The 20,362-nt window shown below is 33.9% G+C and overlaps 1 protein-coding gene across 2 annotated transcripts in view; it reads left to right on the top strand.

Annotated features, from left to right (window-relative positions):
* Window positions 1-20,021, top strand: part of Tk (Tachykinin) — a 56,155-nt gene extending 36,134 nt beyond the window's left edge. The window contains exons 2-4 of one of the 2 annotated variants that reach the window (XM_090396919.1): window positions 2,275-2,414; window positions 9,225-10,097; window positions 19,738-20,021. In XM_090396919.1, the coding sequence (XP_090253045.1) occupies window positions 2,275-2,414; window positions 9,225-10,097; window positions 19,738-19,743 (1,019 nt within the window). In that variant the 3' untranslated portion in view covers window positions 19,744-20,021. Of the gene's footprint in view, window positions 1-2,274; window positions 2,415-9,224; window positions 10,102-19,737 lie in introns of both variants that reach the window. The other variant, XM_090396918.1, reaches the window with a different exon arrangement.
* The last annotated feature ends 341 nt before the right edge of the window (window positions 20,022-20,362 follow it).

The following is a 20,362-nucleotide window of genomic DNA, read 5'->3' as shown; positions in this document are numbered from 1 at the left end:
GTGCTTGTCGGATATTGGTTGTTGCGTGTAAGGTGTCCAGATCACTGTTGACGCTATTTTCCTGTGTAATGTTTTAATTTTGTTAGGTGGCTGTTTGATGTATTTGTATAGACTGTTATTCCGTATCTGAGTAGGGATTCCCAGATACCGTGATATAGAAGTTTTTTTTATGTTGGATGGAATAATGTCTTTAACTTGAAGAGTTTTGCTGCGATGATCCGGAATTTGGTGTGTAGGTATTCTATATATTTTGTCTATTTAAGGTGGGAATCTATATAGAGACCGAGGTATTTTGCGTGTATTACAGGTTTGATTTCGGAACGTTGGCAGGTATTTTTGTTGTTATTTCAGCGGTATATATGACAATGTATCGATAGTGATTCGGGGAGTATGATTCTTGGGTTGTGTGTTATCAACATCTGTGTTTTGGTGCCGTTGATTAGAATTGCTTTTTGGTGGAAGTATGTTGTAATTTCATTTAGGTCTTGTCGTGCATTGCAGAGAGCTGTGTTAATGTCTGTGTGGATTGCTATTAGTGCAGTGTCATCTGCGTATTGAAATATTTGACTTCTTATGGATATGTTATGAACATCGTTAATGTATATGTTGAATAGAGTGGGTGATGATAATAATAATAATAATAATAATAATAATAATAATAATAATAATAATAATAATAATTAATCCTGTTAACCAGAACTGGTAAGAATACAGTGCTCTATGCAGATGATCAGATTATTACAAGAGAAGAAGGATTACCTTCAAAAACTAGTTTATGAATTAAACACAATTTAAACATTTCAGAAAAGAAAACAAAAGTCATGGCATTTAAAGGTCGAGATCATGTTAGATCAAAAATAATAGAAAATGAAATAATAGAACAGGTGCCACAGTTTAATTATTTAGGTTGGATAATAACATATCTAAAACATAAAGATATAGATAAAAAGTAAGGAAATTTCGGAAAATAGAGTAGTATGTGGAACAATTAGAAATAAAGAAACAAGACGAGAAACCCAACTAAAACTTTACAAAGTGATGGCTGCACAAAAGTGTACCACATGAGAAATGAAGACAGCAGAAGAGAGCTAGAAATACAAAGTAAATGAAAAGATCAAGGAATATGGAGAGAAATGAAATGAGTACCTATTTAGATATCGGCTGTCGAAAGGGGTGGATAAATATAGGCCGAGAGAGAGAGAGAGAGAGAGAGAGAGAATAAAACTAGCTGCAAAATTGAAAGACCAGTGAAACTGGAAAAGGCAAATGTCTAATTCTTCAAGAGATGAAGAAGAAGAAGAGATTAAGTAATCTTATGTACAGTTTATTGGGCATTAATTAACACACGTTTCTCTGCTTCAATACAGAGAGTTTGCTTATGTGCATTGCATGATTCAGTTGTCACATAAGCTACATAAAATGGGAAATCAACATTAGATTTCAGATCATTTAATTCAATTACATTGGTAAAAATCGAGCATTTTTTATTTAGGACCAAATTTATCTGTTGCTGCTTCTAATTCGCAAAGGGGATGGTGATACTGTTTTAATTCTCCGCAAAAGAATTAAATTCTGAACTTCACTTCTTTCATTTTAGTGTTGATGAAAAAGTCCATGGGTACTGTCGAGGATATCATTATCCTGTAGTCAAGATATTCTTTGAGCAAATAGCTTCTTACTTTCTGCCTGAAGACTACAGAAGGTAAGCTGCTTCTTGCCTTTACACACATATCTAACCTGTCGTACAAACAAATCGTTTATTACCTACACCATTTACATTGTCTACAGCATCTGTAATAACTCAAACGAAACGGCTCAGAAGACTACTGTTTTATTTTCCACATATATAAGAAGAGACGTAGAATATGTAATTTTCTCGAAGGTCATCCTTTTCTCCAGCAACAACTCATCTGGAGAGTATTCTGAAAACTATAAGCAGGCACTTCTTTGAATGTCACTATCGCAGATAACCCTGAAAACAACTGACACCCATCTGTGGATTGAATAAGACAGTGTACCTAGCTAAACGTGTTCCATCCCGAGATGAAACACGTTTTGCCCGAATTGTAATACATACACCCTTACAAGAAAGAGAAATCATTTCTTTCATTATTATTACTATTTGCCTCAGTTTTACTTTTTATAATCACTTTAGTACTATATATTACTTAAAATGTACATAGGATTTTTTTTCGTTTCCAGTCATTCAAACATGCATTTTGGCAAGGTTAATAAATAAATGAACTTAAATATTTATTTTTTTTTTACGTGTAGATCTCATCTATATAAACATGGCGTATTTCGTCTCCCGATGTTTACCTGTTGCTTTACTCTCTATAGTGCTGTTTGTTTTAATGCTTGATATCACTACCACTGTAGCTTCAGAGCCTTCATCGATGGATACATTTTATCATGTAAGTTGTTTATGTTATTTGTGTGTGTGTGTGTGTGTGTGTGTGTGTGTGTGTGTGTGTGTGTGTGTGTGTGTGTGTGTGTGTGTGTGTGTGTGTGTCCGTCCAGAGATATTCTATTAAAATGATTCGAAAAATGTAATATCTATTTTTAAAATTTTTTTTATTAATTTCTATTTAATATTTAAATATTAAATATTAAATTTAATATTTACCTCACGCTTCAGGATTAATAGGATTAGTCCTATTCTGCGAGAAGTAAACGCTCACCAATGGTTATATCAGGATGAAAAGGTGATCGGAAGAATAAGAAGAGTTGATCCTCACCGTTTTAAAACTAGTAAACATTTTCCATTATGATACGAAAGGCGGCTACAAACGAGGCGATTAGAATTCGAATATTTCAACGAGAGGTTGTCGCCTAACTGAGACCTCAGCGTACAACCGAGAAATATAGCATTAATATTGCTAGTAACTGAATCAAGATGGTTTAATTTATCCATTGCTAAGTTTTACATCTCAAACTGTTTGTATACATGTCGGTGTTTTAAAATAAACCGTCAATATGTTCAAATCGCTTCAGGTGTAAAGGAAATTAGTTTACAGCCTGCGGTTGGAGAGACATACCAAAAACACCTGCAGTTTTCTTCGCTTGTCATTTATTCTCAGTTTAATTTAAAACTATTTATAGCACATCTGCTCTCTTAACGACTGTTTCTGAGTCAGCCACGTTATATTAGCGATTTTCTACTGTATGCCCCAATTGCTCTCCACACTGTTATTACCAGTTTGCAGTCTTGTCACTTGGTATAATGGAGATTCATGGCACTTTCCAAATATATTCTACTATTCCTGTCTGTATGCCATAACTGTAGCCATCTTCATTGAGTTATCGTTTCCATTCCTTAAGTGCCCAATGTTGGCGTTTCTGAGGTTGGTGAATAAAAGCTGATTGTTTTTAGATAATGCGAATGAAACTCTCTGCTACTCTATAAACCGTCATAGCGTACAGTACATTGAGCGTTTCGATATGTTCCTCCTCGTGGCAACGTTATATGGCATTTTTCTGAATCGACCCATTATTACCTACGTTTTACATGCACGATTCTTGAAACCTTCCTTCGGCCTTCTTGTGTCAACAAGCTATCCTTTTCTAAAACACTATCATTAGTTGACTGTTTTCTAGCTGTTGAATATTATCGGTATTTTCCAGAAAAGTATCTATAGTTCCACCTGCACGCACTGAACCGACTTGTTTGCACGCAGGCCACACACACACACACACACACACACACACACACACACACACACACACACACACACACACACACACACACACACACACACACACACACACACACACACACGTGCACTCAATCGACAGTTCATATGGCCCGTAGTTGACACGTTTATCGATTCCAAGGATGATAGATGTCATCATTATCAAATTCCTGATGATGTATCCTAAGTGAATGATGTGCATGATACAAAGATGGTACCACAAGAGTCAGTTTATATTATCACTAGCTCCCTGTCAACTGTTTTCATCCAAATTAATATTGATTTGTCAGAACGTGATTTGTGTTTGTCATTTGTTTTCTATATATATTACATTTGAGCCTTCTAAGGAACTGCTCAAAGTGTATTAATCCACCTAGGTTTTTTTTTTACTTCCTTTTGTTATTTTTCCTGCCATCCTGGCATAAATACTGCTTTCATAATTTCCCCTTTCCCATTTTTAAATGACAATATTTTTATTCACATGACTTTTCCACTGATGTTCACTCCGCTAATTTTTCTTAGAACTCTTGTCTCTGATCTATATCATTTGTTCAGATTTGATTTATAACCTAATTTCTATCAGGTTATATAAAAAATGAACTTCGAAAATCCTGCCCTAGAGACAAAAAGTGAAATGTTCCAAGCCACTTCAGGCTATCAGGACACAGAAATTCGTCTCCTACCTAAAAACATTCGCAAACATCTATGCTGCTGGGATTTGAAACCCTTTATTTAGTGGTAGGAAAGCGGAGATACGATTCTCTCTCTCTCGCTCTCTCTCTCTCTCTCACACACACACACACACACACACACACACACACACACACACACACACACACACACACACACACACACACACACACACACACACACACACACACACACACACACACACCAGGCTGCAACAATCTCTACATGTAATCGCGTAATCTGAATCCCAAGAAATATGCAGTAAAAGGCTTATTTTGAAGACGGAGGGGAAACAACAGAAATTCTATGTAAAACCCCATTGTTTACCCATTTTATACACCTAGAATTCCTGGAACCATGAGACATACCGAAGAAAGAGATAGTTGTAAAAATAAACTTAAAAGCGATTGAAGAAAGATTATGCATAGCCTGATAGGTGATGTAATGTCGATAATCTATAGAACTATGCAGGAAATTATTAAAATATCGTGTGAATAATTATGCATTCAGAAGATACCGAGGGAGGAAATAGTGGGCAGAAACATTTTAGATTTGAGGAATGAAGATGAAGAATAAGTAAGTTATATAATCAGTTCAATATTAAAAGAATGGATAATTATTGATAATCATTTTATGACATTCTTTAGGTACCTCTCTCCTCTTTCCAGGTAATTTAAGAATTTTAGAGAGGTTTTAAGTAATCTCTGCAAACTCGGAACAATATTGCTGAGCGCATAGGATCAATGATTTGCAAATATGATGGTGTACTCTAATGAAATGTAACACTGGAGCAAAAGAGAAAATTTTAATTATGTCTGGATGTTGACTGAGAGAAAAATGTTACCTTATGTAATTTTCACATAATAAATAAAACGTTTCAAACAGAAAGTTACGTATGAACGTAAATGATGTTGACAAGAACATAAGTTCTTTATTTTTTATTTTTTTAATTTAAGATTGATTGAAGATGGCGATAAGAAGGTCAATGTTAATGAATTGAAAACATCGATTTCTTCATGGATAAAAATGTCAGATTGAAGGATTAACTGCCCTGAAAATCCATCAATCACACAAAATTTAAGTATAATTTTTTCCCTTATGCTAGCGATCATTATCATGAAATAGAAAAAACAATAGAAAATATGAAAAACTAAAATCTTGCGTGATATATCCTTATAGGAAATCTTTTGTGCGTGTCTAATCCAAAATATCTCAGAGTAATTACCTTGGAATGGCAGTGCAAAAAAAGACAGATAAAAGAAAATAATAATTGTTCAATAAAAGAAGATTACGGAGATATAATTATAACGATCAGGCTTCACTTTTTTAATAATAGCCACTGTGTTTAGTTATCTGATAATGATTACAGTTCGAATGTATGATTGCAGTTTTATTCAGGATGTGTGTGTGAGTGGGGGGGGGAGGGGAGAAAGAGAGAGAGAAACGTATATTGGCTTCGAACACATATTAGACTTTCGATGGTTATCAGAACAAAGATTCACCCCTATTGTACTGTATATAAGACTCAGTAGTAACTTTATTAACAAGATTCACCAGAAAAAAAAACATATTTCTGATAACGTTTAATTTTGTTTTATATACCAAAATATTTCGATATATTTTAGTACAGATCTCAATTATGGTTGGAAACCTATAACACATATTATGATATGGGTGGTATAAGGGCTGGATAATTTGAGAACATGACGCAGGAGACAAAGTCTTTTCAAGCCTCTCTAATGACTGGATGCCTAAAATGGTTTAAGAAACTACCATTCCTCACATCAGGTGACAAAAAGGTCTTCTACCACCAAAATATACATATATATTGCAAAACGTCCATTTCAATGAGATTCGAATCCACAGGAGACACGCTATTAATTAAGCCAACAAGTCGTCTGTGTGGATTCCGTCAAAGCCGCTCGGAAGATATGTCTGTCTGTCTGTACTGTAAATTTCGACAAGTGCTAGGTTCTGAAAAGCGCAAGAATATTGCGCATGATATCTCCACGCTATTTGAATAAGTTCGTCACTCTCCTGAGCATGCACCTTCCAGTGTTTCGTATGTTACAATTGGTTGATAAGCTTTTGGTCTGTTCTCACAACATTTCTGGAGTAACTCAGCTCACGGTTTTGTTCTTTCTACTTTCCCGCTTTCTTAAGAAAATTAATTATTGTTGTTGTTAACTCATATCTACGTTTTTAAATAACATGCGTTTTCCATTCTTATAATAAAAATTAATTTTTACCTCCACATAGCATGTAACCTGTTGGTTGGAATGCAGAGGCATTATCTATCCAGTTGTGGAATTTAATTCTTCTGTGGTAGGGATGTTTGTGAAAGTGTTTTCAGACTTTCATATACTTCTCCGATTCATTAAGCATACTCAATTTAAATTAAAATAAATAAGAATAAGGAAAACTATTTCCCCAGTACTCTCTCATTTGGAAAGTGTTTTTGATTGATTCAGATGTTTAAATCCCCCCCCCTCCCTGCGATACAGTATATGTCGTGGGCGACAATTGAGTAACATGTAGAGCAATAATGGGGTGATGCCTTATTGATCGAATATTTACTGGCAAAAAAATTATTAACATAAATTACTGAGAAGTAAAATGTAGTTCAGTAGTAACTAAACCTTTCTTGTATAGTTTTCCATAATAGTACTTGATGATGGATTTTTTAGAAATACACTACATTGATATTAAAATAATAATATAACAATTTTTCATTACACTTGTTATATTATCATGATATTTTTTCATATCACATTATATTATATTATATTATTCTTATTATCTTTGATGTTTACTCACTGGTTCAAGCGGACTTTAGAATAGCGTACATTCGGAAGTATCTATTTAAATGGTAGAAAAATGCGAATCTCCTGGGGGAGAGACACTCAGGTAAATACTTTTACTTCCTGAAACAACCTAATTCGCTTCTGAGTAAAACGGCATTTATAAAGGCTTCCCCGCATCGTGACGAGATCCCAATCAAAGTTTTTCAAACCAAAGGGAGCACATCCTTCGTTTTCGTGCTACTGAAGCAGTAACACCATTAAATTCGCCGGTTTTGCTGTAAATATTAGAATAATATAATAAGAAATATTTATTTTATGTATTTTAGAAACTGTGTATTACATTTCAAAAATGTGTGTTGTATTTTGAAAAAAAAGCCTTTCAGAAATATTATACAATAATAAGGAAAGTCAATTTTAAAGGAAAACTGTTATAATGAATAGGAGTGATATTTAATATTTCATAAAATGGAAGTTTTCAGGTATAAGGAGTATCAATGTAATACTTGGTTTTTGAGTAAGAATCATTTGTCATTATGAGAAGTGATATCACAAGATGCAACTGCATATTTCATACCGTTTTCTAATGAAATTATACCTGTATTCATAAAATGGAGCTTATTAACTTATTATCAACTGTCTTATCTATTTTCAGAGTTGTCTGATATTTCTCGGTGGTACTTTTGCAAATTGTAAAACCACCTCCACCTTTCCCACACGTCATGATCTGGTTCGAAACTACTACTAATTTAAACGACTTGAAAAAGTTCCATTTGGCAAATAGAGTAGCGATTCTTCGTATCGTATCCTACTCTTTAGGACACCAGAATGCTCTGTAGGACACCAAAAAGTTCTTACGAACTGAAATTTTCAAACTCACCTGTGATTCATCAAAATCTACTTGTTGAGAGATTTGACTGGTGTTGACTTGAAATGCAACCAAAGTAACTAAGACTACGGGTCCATTATAAGAATAATAATAACTATTATTATTATTATTATGGATTTTATTTTTCTATTGCTTTTTTCCACATATTTTTATGAACAAACATGTAACACTAACTTTAGCAATGCTAGATGTGAAAATCATTATGAGAATCAATAAATACAAATTAATTTTGCAAATACGTAAATATTTCTTTATTTATAAAACTTTATTAATAAAATATGAGAGATTTGACTGGTGTTGACTTGAAATGCAGCCAAAGTAACTAAGACTACGAGTCCATTATAAGAATAATAATAACTATTATTGTTATTATTATGGATTTTATTTTTCTATTGCTTTTTTCCACATATTTTTATGAACAAACATGTAACACTAACTTTAGCAATGCTAGATGTGAAAATCATTATGAGAATCAATAAATACAAATTAATTTTGCAATTATGTAAATATTTCTTTATTTATAAAACGCTCACTCGAAGTATCATGAGCATCTGCTTTGGTAAATCTTGAAATGCTGCCACTTTGTCCTGAGGAACATAAGAAATACATCAAATATCAGGAAGAATCTAGATTTTTTTCAAACACGCTATTTTCTGCATACAGAATCCTCTGAATCTTCTTTCGCTTTCTCTCAGAAACTCGGGTTTTTCATTTTACAAAATTGTTAAATCAATCTGAGAAGACGTGAAATTGCTTATCGATATTCCTCGTACAGTAGAGATTGAAACCTAAATCTTACCAACAAAATGACAAATACCACATTATTTTTGTGAGTGATTAGGTGCTGCGAGGGAAAAATCTTGCGCCATCGTTGAATATATATTAAATAATAAAATTTCCTGTGTGTGTGTGTGTGTGTGTGTGTGTGTGTGTGTGTGTGTGTGTGTGTGTGTGTGTGTGTAACACAGCGCGATAGGGAAAAAGAGAAGAATAATTGTGATCAGTGGAACATTTGGAAGAAACCATTTAAACAATTAATAGCAAGCAGAATATGCAAAGTTTAGTTAGATAATTTTTTCTGCTTGTATTTTACTTTTTTTATTATAAATCTTCGCTACTTACTGTATTCCACAACCTTTATTTGTTTTGCAGGTGAATCAAGACATGACAGGCGATAACTCTGCCAGTATCCAAACAGACAAGAGAGGAAGCGGATTTCTGCCTATGCGAGGACGAAGAGAAAACTTTGATGATAACTCCGAAGAAGAGAAAAGGGGCAGTGCATTTTTTCCACTAAGAGGAAAGAAAGAGATGTACGAAGACAAACGAGCAAGTGCCTTCCTTCCAATGAGAGGTAGAAAAGATCTGTTCAGAGAAGACAATTACGATGCGAATGATGAGAAGATGAACGTATTCTTTCCAGAAAGCGGTGATGAAAAACGAGCTCAAGCATTTCTGCCAATGCGGGGAAGGAAAAACGACGATGATGAAAAAAGGGCATCGGCTTTCATGCCAATGAGAGGTCGCAGAGAAGACCAAAAGAGAGCCAGTGCGTTTCTCCCCATGCGAGGAAAAAAAGAAGACTATGATAAAATGAACGAGATGGTTGACAAACGGGCTTTTCATGCTATGCGAGGACGAAATTCTGTCCCTGTAAGGCCAGAAGGAGGTTTCAGATCGGAAGCAGAACTAAAGAGGGCTTTTCATGCCCTGCGAGGTAAAAAGGGCTACATAGACATCAACTCATTAAAGAGAGCTTTTCATGCCATGCGAGGGAAAAAAAGCTTGGATTCTGTGGATGATTTCATCTCATCTCTCAGGCACGCCTATTTCACCACGCAGATGGGAGCTACTGAATCAGTTCCTGTATTGATGCTAGAGGAACGTTTAATGGACATGCCTAAGGGGGACGCGGGTAAAGTTGATGACAAAAGAGGAAGCGGATTTTTTGGTATGAGAGGCAAAAGAAATACATTTCGAGACAAAATAATTTGGAGCGATCCCCATCAGCCTTCCCATCTGTCTGTAGGTTTGTTTGTTTCCCTTAATGAATTTTGAATGTATTTTAGAAATGTATAATTTATTTATTTAAAAAAAACTACAATTAATAATTACATTAGATTTTTATACAATGTATTTTATCATTTTGGTTTTCTATATCTGTAAACTATAGATTCTGTAAGAATTTTATTGTGGTAAAGGATATAAAAACGCACAGATTGATTACTAATATATATATATATATATATATATATATATATATATATATATATATATATATATATATATATATATATATTATAAAATATTGTTTAAAAAGACACATTCGAATCCTTAAGATAAGGAACATCTTAAAAGGATTTATAACAAAAAATTAAAAGATTTATAACAAACTGATTGATAAAGTATCTTGAACTGGATATGAATTCGCCAGTTTCATGTCATGGCTTATTCAATGTTAGTAAATGTTGCTATATTATGACTAATAAATCTTCTTAATAGATGTATGTCGGAATGTAATAATTAAATTAATCAATCATTTCATTTATTCTAATTTTAGATTAGAACACAATATGTGCTTAGAACCGTAGGCTCTACACAACCTAAGAGCATAATTTCATCCAGATGTCGGAATGTATAATGCTACACGTTACTAAAATAGGTACATTATACAGATACAAATCAACTAGAGAATATTTATTGCACATTGCGATACTCTAAATTTCTCATAGTTCAGATACGTGTTGATGAATTTTGCACAAAAATTAAAGATTTCGAAGCAGCATCCTTACGTTGCTCTCCTGAGTAGTTAAAATCCATGAGAAATATAATTGTTCAGTCATTGGGAGATTCAAACGGTACACGGAGGTTTTAAATTTAGAACAAGAGAAGTTCAAGCATCTAAGTAAATCCAGTTAATCATATTTTGTTAATTACACTGGTGATGTGTTGTTTCCATTCTTATATTCATAGTCAATTTTCAATAACAAATTGATTTATGTTATTCACTTTTAGTGTCAGTGAGTTTGCTTTAGAGTTTATTCGCTCCAGACTACTGAGATCGAAAAGATGGTTTTGGATATTGCATATTTCATGTTAAATTTTTTTCTTGTAAATTTTCTACAAAGCTAATACAATTTGCTACTTTTTTTACAAAACTAATACAAAATTAATCTTTTCTGATAACACAGCATATTGCATTTGCTCCAGTTTTTACTCTCTTCTTACTACATCCGAACCGAAGATTAATGCAATGTTACCGGAAAATATTAATTTGTATCTATATACAAAATTAATTTTGTATATACATACTTTGTATATATTTTGTATATAAAAATTTTATATGTAAAGGCGCTACATATTTGTGCCTTTTATATAGATTACTGCTTAAATAGATCAAACACGTTGAATATCTATATCATCAACTGTACATCATTGCCGCGAAACTATTTCCAGAAAAAATATGACACTAAAAAGAGATTTCTCCTTAGCTCAGTCGAAAATAAACCATAGATGAAGTCCTCTTTGAAAAACATGGGTTCGAGTCCCCTTTAAGACACAAAGAACCTTCATTAGTCGGGGGGGGGGGGGGGGGGAGGCGGCTTTCAAAGCGGAGTCGATTAACTTTCCTCTACTCAATATTCCTACAGATTAACCTACAGATCTTATATCACAGTCTACATGGGCTCTTCAAATTGAATAGTCCGTCAAGTTTTCCATCTTACTCTGAATCTTTTACCTGCCTTCTTGCATCAAACATGTTTTGATAATATTTCCTCTCATATTCTGTTAAGATAACTGTCACCTTAGATTAGCGATGCTTACATATTCTTCAATGCTAACAATCACCAAATTCCTTCAGTTATAATGCCATTGATGCCATCTTTTCTCCAGACTAATTCTCTCTGACATGTGGTTTCTAATTTTGGATCAATTCTTTTATTCCTAACCTAACTCCCAGATTAATTAGTTAAAACCGGTTTAAATATATGAGATATGTATAGTATACATCTGGATCAGTGTTCTATTCACCTGACACCATACAAACAATAGCGTTGCTTATTTGGTTATGTATATTAAAATTTAATTTTTCCCATCTTCACTAAATATTATACCTAAACAGCTGAAGTATTTTACATGTTCTTAGGTTCTCGATACAAGATAAGGCTGCTGGTTTCAGAGCTAGAGTTCCTACTTAGTTTCATAGTGTCTTTTTATTGCCGATTTTCATACTAAATTTGTTTTAGCAGTTACTCAATTTAATAAAGGAATCCTGCAGTCCTATATATTATTTAATAAAGGAATTCCTTTTATAAAGGAAACCTTCATAAAATAAAAGAGCTGAGGTAGAATAAAATGAGCTTTTGTAATAAAATCTGTTATTACAGATAATGTACTCCTTTGACTTACATCGGAATTTACAACAAAACTATTTTCTATGCATTCATCGCTGCCTTACAACTTTAATGCAATACAGACTATATGTAATGTGTTTCATATAATGTATACATAATATTTACATAATATTTATGTGTATATTACATAATGTCTATTTACATAATGTAAATGGAAAGAGTTTCCCTTGGCACCTTGTGAGATGCCTTCTCCAGATCTACAAAATTTAAACATAGATTTCGCAACTATTTTTAAAGTGTAATTCACATCTCAACAATCCTTATTTGTTATGAACCCTGCTTGTGTTGCACAAAGTTTCCTTACAATTCTTCCGTTCCTGTCTTCAAGTATTGCTTGCATTAATCTTACCTGAAGCATTCGACAGGGATATTATTATTATTATTATTATTATTATTATTATTACGTGACAAACTAGGAAGTCCAAAGACTCATCGAGGGAGGGCATCTACTCTACAACTCTCTGTCTCCACTACCTACAACGAACCGCAACTACACTATCACCATCTACCGCCCACGACCACCACTAGTATTTTCACAGACAATGACAAACATCCATGCCCACGGTGGGATTCGAACCCGCATCCTTTTGGCTGGAGAGCGGATACGCTAACCACTTCCTTCTAATTCTCACATTTAGTTTTGAGGAAGTTGTTAGCGTATCCGCTCTCCAGCTAAAAGGTTGCGGGTTCGAAGATTTTGGAATTATACAGTATAACATAGTTTCATCATTCGTGATCGAAGTCATCTGCTCTGTTACAGCTACCTTTTGACGATTAGTTGTCTAAAAGCTATTTTTTCTACATCAATCACCTACATGTACTCCTAACTGCATTCACCTGTCTCTGCTTGTTTCATTTAACAATCTTTCAAATTAATTTAATGTTATTTTATTTTTTAAGGGAATCCACCAAAGGTTGGCAATCCTATAGTACACTAGTACAGTGGATGGGCAATAAGGAACTTCTTCACTTTTGACTTGAAAATCTGTGGATTGTATTTCTTGGAAAACACATGAGATTGCAAACTGTTCCAGAGGGCAGCGGTGGAAGGATGAATGAAGAGGAATAGAAATTTGTTCTGTGTGTTTAAAGTTGAAGTGTGAGAGGGCGTTGATTGGCTGCTACAAGCATTTGGATGAATTTGACAGAGGGTGGGGAATTATTAATGCCAAGTCTGATGAACAGCAGCCATTGAAGTATTTATAGAAGACACAGACTGCGAAAACAGGAAGCTTTATGAAAGTGAGTGGAGTGTATTAGTGAGTAAGGGATATCACTCGATCTTACTGTTACAATAAACAGCTTGTGGATTCACATGAGCAATATTTGCGATATGGTTGTGCTAAGAGAGATTTAAGGTTAGATTTATCCCAAGAAGGCAAATATCTTCATGACTGGACATCTGGTTATTGTCAAGGATAAGACAAGAAGAAAATGGTTCTTTTTTATTGGAAATAATGCACAGCTGTGTTTTGTTGGCATTGAAGTTAACGAGGTTATCCAAGTTCCATTGATGAACGTTTGAAGAGTAGACTTTCAGGTACTAGAGGTTAGAGTTTTGCAGGTTGTGGCGATTCGTGTTTTTCAAGGTTTGTCAAACAAAAAGGAGGAGTGCAGCGTCCTTTCATCAGCAAAATTGTGTACTGGATTGCAGTCAGCTGGAGTAGATCTTTTATATAAGAGGAAAGAGGGAGAATGGACGATTGTACTTGTTAGAAGTTAGGGAGCCATCCACCATCACTCAAAGTGAGCGTCCAGTCAGAAAATTGTCTATCTGATTGCAGAAGTCAGAGGACAGACCGAATGGTGTGAATTTACTTAATCGACTTTTGTGCCAGACTTTGTTAAAAGACTCGGAGATATCAAAGCAAAACAACTTAAGATTCGCCAAACCTTTCCCATGGTGTTTATCCAGAAATACAGAATATCCTTATCTACAGTTTTATATCACATCTATTACCTCTGATTTCTTTTAGTACTCTTTCTTCATTTCTAAGATTTTTTACTATCCTCCAGAACATTTTGTCATGGTATATTCTTACCAAAATCTTACTGTTTAGCTTTCTTATGCATTTTTCCGTATATTTCAGAGCATCTGCTAAAACTTGCTTGCTAGGAAGTTTTCGATATGCTCTATTTTCTTCCAGGACCACCTCTTTTCTGAGTTCACATTATGTCATGATTTTCTCTATTCTTGCAAACATCATCCTCACCACATGCTTCACTGGAAAAATCGATCGATGTTTTATTTTTTTTTTTCCCCGAAATTTGACTCTGAGACTGTCAGGTTTACTTCTTGTTTAAACCTTTTTATTTTACTTTTTCTCTATTTGAAATAATTAAATATCAAATGATATTTAATTATTTCTTTCTACAAAATACAATTTATACAATTAATTTTACGTCCATCGTAGTTATTGTATGTATAGTTGTTTAATTTGTATTTTCGTTTTATTGTGGCTGTTATCGAACTATTCGTTTACCTGAATTCAAGAAATGTTTTCACTATTCTTGATTCTTGACTATTGATGTAATCTTATCAGTAAACCTATTTTGTAGCAGTGCTTTCAATATATGATTGAAATTCTAGGTTGTGAATGCATTCTTTGAGTTATTAACAAAACAAGTGTACACTTCAAAAAAGGAAACTCATGATAAATACTTGCTTAATACCTCTTAATGCAAGCTTTTGATAGTATTCTATTTATATGTAATTGTTCTGATGTACCTTTATTTTATGATTTCTTTTACAGTTCTTTATAGTACTTTTTTATTAGAAATGGCTGGTGATGTGATGCAATATCCTGATATGGGTAATTGTTTTCATCGACATCTCTGGGTCCTATCATTCCCATTGAACACACACAGACACACATCGTCACCTCTATTTCTTACCTAGGGATTATTTCGGACCAGGTATTGTCCCCTTCATGGTAATAATTCTTCCTCATCGATCTGGACTCTTCCAGCGAGACAACAAGCATTGTGCAAACATGATTTGAAAGCATATTCAACCATTCCACGAAAGCGTAATTCTCCTGATTTGAATCCCGTCCAATATTTGTGGGATCATGTGAAATGCAACATTTGCCGGTCAATACTAGGGCCTTTCTCTCTTGCTGACCTTCAGAAAGTTATTATTCTGTCTAGATGGCCAGAATACCTCAGGACACTTTCCGTAGTCTAGTAGAGTGAATGCCAAGATCGTTCTAAGCAGTAACTCTGCCAAAAGGGTCCAACACGGTAATAGGCGTTTGTATATTCTTGAGTGAATATATCCTAAAAATTATCTTTACCATCCATTCCCTAAGACTGTATTCTTTTAAAAAAATATGATCATGCAATAGCTTGTGAAACACATTATCTAAATCGGCTGTGGCTATATTTTATCCTTTGTTTCTCAGCATTATCAGTCTCCACCAGTTTGCTATCTGTGTATAATCTCTGTATAATTTTCGAAATGAAATTAAACATTGAACTTAAACAGTCCTTTTGTAATACTTTCAAAGTATCAGAGAGATTTCTATAAATGCAAAAGAATAGTCTTTATATCCATTCTTTTCATCCTATTGTTATTATCTTCGCTGGCGTTTTCTTATTCGTAAATTTCTTGATTGCGTCATTGGAGAACTGTCTTGAAAAATTTCCCTTCTTAGTCTTTACAGTACAGTAGGGTTTTCTGATTATGCAATCCTTTGCGCACCCACTGTACTAGTATACCAGAAATTTAAAACCTTTATTGGGTAGCATTCGCATAAAAATTAATTCATGCCTTGAAACTGAGAGATCTAGTTTTAAGTTTTTAATTATTTTTATTATTATTTAAGTCTTGATTTACATTTTGTTATTTTTGTCTTAAATTTTGCCAGTTGATCTTAATAATTTCTCGAATTGTTATGTTAATATTAACTCTGTCTGATTGAATTATGTTAACATTACATGGATTGTACTTGTTTTCCATTGATATATAACAGCTTTTATTCTGATGTTATATATAGCGATTAATATTTAATTGCGCTGTTAATAGTTTAACTTATAATAGACAAAGAATCTATTATAGAAATTATATTAAGATATTCAGCCTAACACATAAGGGGAAGATGGGATGAGACATTTTCCTTGTAAATAAACACCACACGAACAATAAATACTTGCTTTTTAGAGGAACATACCTGTGATTTACATTGTTTCTGATCAACACTTGAATTTATCGGCTATTAACCACTTAAATCGATTTTAATGAAACATGACATAGGAAACCAGTGCTAAAATACGAATCCAATTAATATCAACGTGCATTGCATAATTTGATTTGTATATCATACAGTTTTCATAATTTGAAGTAAGATATCTATACATTGCAATTATGGAACTTGGACGAGTTCCCAGGTTTCAGCTCAGCCTGTAGTCGTGCGTTGGATGCAGCTGTATTCTGTATTTCGAAGAGTTAGGAAAATCACAAAAAAAAAAAAAAAATCACGAGAAACCTAATATTTCCCAAATATATAAAATCTGGAGATTTTTAATTTTAGAACATTCTGAAATCATTGGTATATTCTTTCCCTGTAACGAATTTTGATGAATTAAAGGAATGTGTTGAATATGCATCCATGCCATTAGATTTCAAGATTTCAGTTAGGAACTTTCGGACGGTTCCACAAATAAAAATCCTACGGATTTAAATTAGGTTACCGAATAGATCACGGAATGATCCACTTCAACCAATCCTTCTTTTAGGACATCTTTGATCGTGATTTTTCAGGTCTCCTGGTGAAGTATTCTGGACCTCCGTTATACATGAAAAGTACGTTTCTCCTCCATGCCAATAGAACGTCATAGAGAACTCCAGAGAAGACATTTTGTACTAGATTTTGCACGAAAGTCGTGGTACAAAGGTGATGTAAGCTTGTATAGAAACCATATAGTCCTATTAACCTGTCACCAACGATACTTGACCACGCCTCATGGAGAATTATTGCCAATTGATTCTGCATGGATTTCAATAGGTACACGTTCGAATATTGTGATAATCGAAAATAAGGAACGAGCATCGCCTCATTTGTGAAAAACACACAAGAGGGAAATTGTTAGTTCCACGCATACTGTCACTGTTGTGGAAACGACTGATAACAGACCAATGGACGATGATGTTGTCTGTTCAAATGCGTTAACCGGTCAAGATGGTATGTTTAAAGTCACCTTTCACGCAGAACCTTCCGTACAACTTTCTGAACGATGTTCTCCTCTTCCGATGCACTTCTCCGTGTGTTAGTGCATTTATTCAGCACTGCTGGACTCAGTATTTTCCTCAGTTTCTGGTTCTCTCACAGTTCTTCATCCTCTCCTTCATGTCGTTAAGCAGAAACCGCCACGCTCACATATACGGTAATTAAAAACAGAACATTCGAGAGCAAGTATTGGAGGTCTGAAGTGGCTTGAAAAAGTTCGATGTTTGATCCCCAAAGCAGGGTTTCTGCACCCAATAAAAATAAATACAAAATTGCAAAAATATCTAAACTTTGAAAAATATGAAAAAATCCTTAGCCCACCAACGATACAAAACGCACTACAGGTTTACTTATAACCTTTCGTGGATGGGAAGAACTACATAAAAAATCGACGACCGTGAATGAAATCCGGAAAAAACTGACGTGCATGCATTTTTGGTTCTGGAGCCGGCCTGGTTGGCCGAGTGGTCAGCGTATCCGCTCTCTAGCCAAAAGGCTGCGGATTCGAATCCCACCGTTGGCATGGATGTTTGTGGTTGTCTGTGAAAATAATAGAGGTGATGATGGGCGGTAGATGGCGTTGGTGTAGATGATGATGATGGTGGTTGCGGTTCGTTGTAGTTGGTTGATTGAGTGTGGAGAAAGAAAGTTATAGAGTAGGTGCTCTCCTTCGATGAATCCTTGGACTCCCTGGAAGTGTTACGTAAAATAATAATAATTTCTGTTGACACCTCCTAATAGAAATGCATATAAGCTAATTTGTGAAATTACTGTTTTTTTGTAAAATATCAACGTGTTATTATTAGAAACATTGAAAAAAAATCAGCTTGCGCTTATTCAGGGCAAACCTGTTAGACTAAACCCAACTCAGGGCAAGTATTGTATGATTCTGTATCTGGTTGTTTATAATCATGTAAATCATCGAGTTGCGTCTACCTGTATGATAATATGTTTGTATTATTGTATGCAAACATGTTGTCCGTGTTTTTCCTGGTTTTACAAGGAGCTTATCTCGAAATATGAGGTTTTCTCACTTATGTTTATTTAAACCGTTTCGTTCGTTTTCTGGTATAGACTGCGCATTTAAAATTTATGACAACCATGTTAAATTGTCCACAATGTATGCATTTATATGTTTTAGAAAGTCAGATATAGAACTGTGAAAAACACTAAACAATCCTTCTGCTCTAATTAGAATCTGTCAAGTAAGTTAATTTTACTCGTTTCTACAATGTATTATGATCATTAATATTGATGAATAATAACATTTTTCAAGTTATATATGTATGATACATATATCATATTTATGCTTATTATTACTTTACACACGCACAATATATATATATATATATATATATATATATATATATATAAACCTTTCTACACACACACACATATATATATATGTGTGTGTGTGTGTGTGTGTGTGTGTAGAAAGGTTTTAACTTGGGTATAATGTATGTTAAAGATACCAAGTTATTTTAAATAAAACCTGGTTTTTTACTCCATTTCCCAAGTAAGCAAACAGACAAGTCAGTCAAGTTTGCGCCTGCAAGTGTTGCAAGTCTAGCTGACCCTGCACGTAGTGCAAGACCAAGGCAACTCGTGGTAAAGGTAGAATAAGCTCTGATCACTATTCTTAATATTTATCCTTAATGAAAAGCACATCTCCTGGTGGAGATGTATGATGCTGTATTAAAGGCAAGGGTCCACTATCCAGACCGGTTTCGACCTTTATTGAGGTCTGATGAGTGGGAGCCAGGCTAAGAAATACTAAGTTTTAAGTAATACAGAGCTCATAAATATTTTACCAACACAAGTTACCATAAGGTGCTTTGACCCTATTAAATAAAAATCTGAGGATGAGAGATAGATGTGGAAAGTTTTTTATCTTGGGTATAATATATGTCAAAGATACCAAGTTATATATATATATCAGTCATAGTAGTAAGAGAAGTCAAGTATTGTAATTATGATATATAACACATTTTTGCTTATGCTTTGTGTCGTTTCTTCTTTCAGCCGTAAAAAGACATACACGATTCTTTGCTAGCCGAGGCAAGCGATCTGTAGAATCCACACCAGTCTACGTTTCATTTCGTGATTAGGATCCGCCATACTGAAATTGTGCATATAATGTAAAATAGAATGCCAGATGTAATTTCGTCTCCATGGATTCGTGCAAACGTTTTCAATTGACATGAAAGTGTTTCCAGATTTTACTCTCCATAACAATTAACTAACTTCTGTAGTTTTTAGAAGATAGAAGACACGAGGAACACAAATAAATTTTTCTTGTTTATGTACGTCTGTCTGATGACTTCTTTGTGTAATTGTAGCATTTTTTTAGAATTAGTTGTGCTTATTTTACTGAACTGAAACAAATTTAATATTTTTTTCAAAAAAGTAAAAAAGAAGTAAAAGAAAAAAAGAGGGACGCACTACAAGTTATCTTATCAGTTATTGATCTCTAATAAAATATCAAAATCCTAAGTTCCAATAAATACACCTTCTGAGCCAAATTACGAATACGAGAAAATAAGATAAAAGATAATATCTGAAAATTCATTGTTTGGTAATCGAAAATTCGTATATTTTCCTAGTGAATTAATGTACACTAATTGGGAGTTAGCATAGTCAACAGTTA

The sequence above is a fragment of the Typopeltis vanoorti genome, chromosome 8 (genome assembly GCF_054136105.1).
Source record: "Typopeltis vanoorti isolate ZY-2024b chromosome 8, IOZ_Tvanoo_1.0, whole genome shotgun sequence".
Taxonomy (NCBI): domain Eukaryota; kingdom Metazoa; phylum Arthropoda; class Arachnida; order Uropygi; family Thelyphonidae; genus Typopeltis; species Typopeltis vanoorti.
Note: the sequence above shows the minus strand (reverse complement) of the source record. Positions and strands in the feature narration are given on the sequence as shown.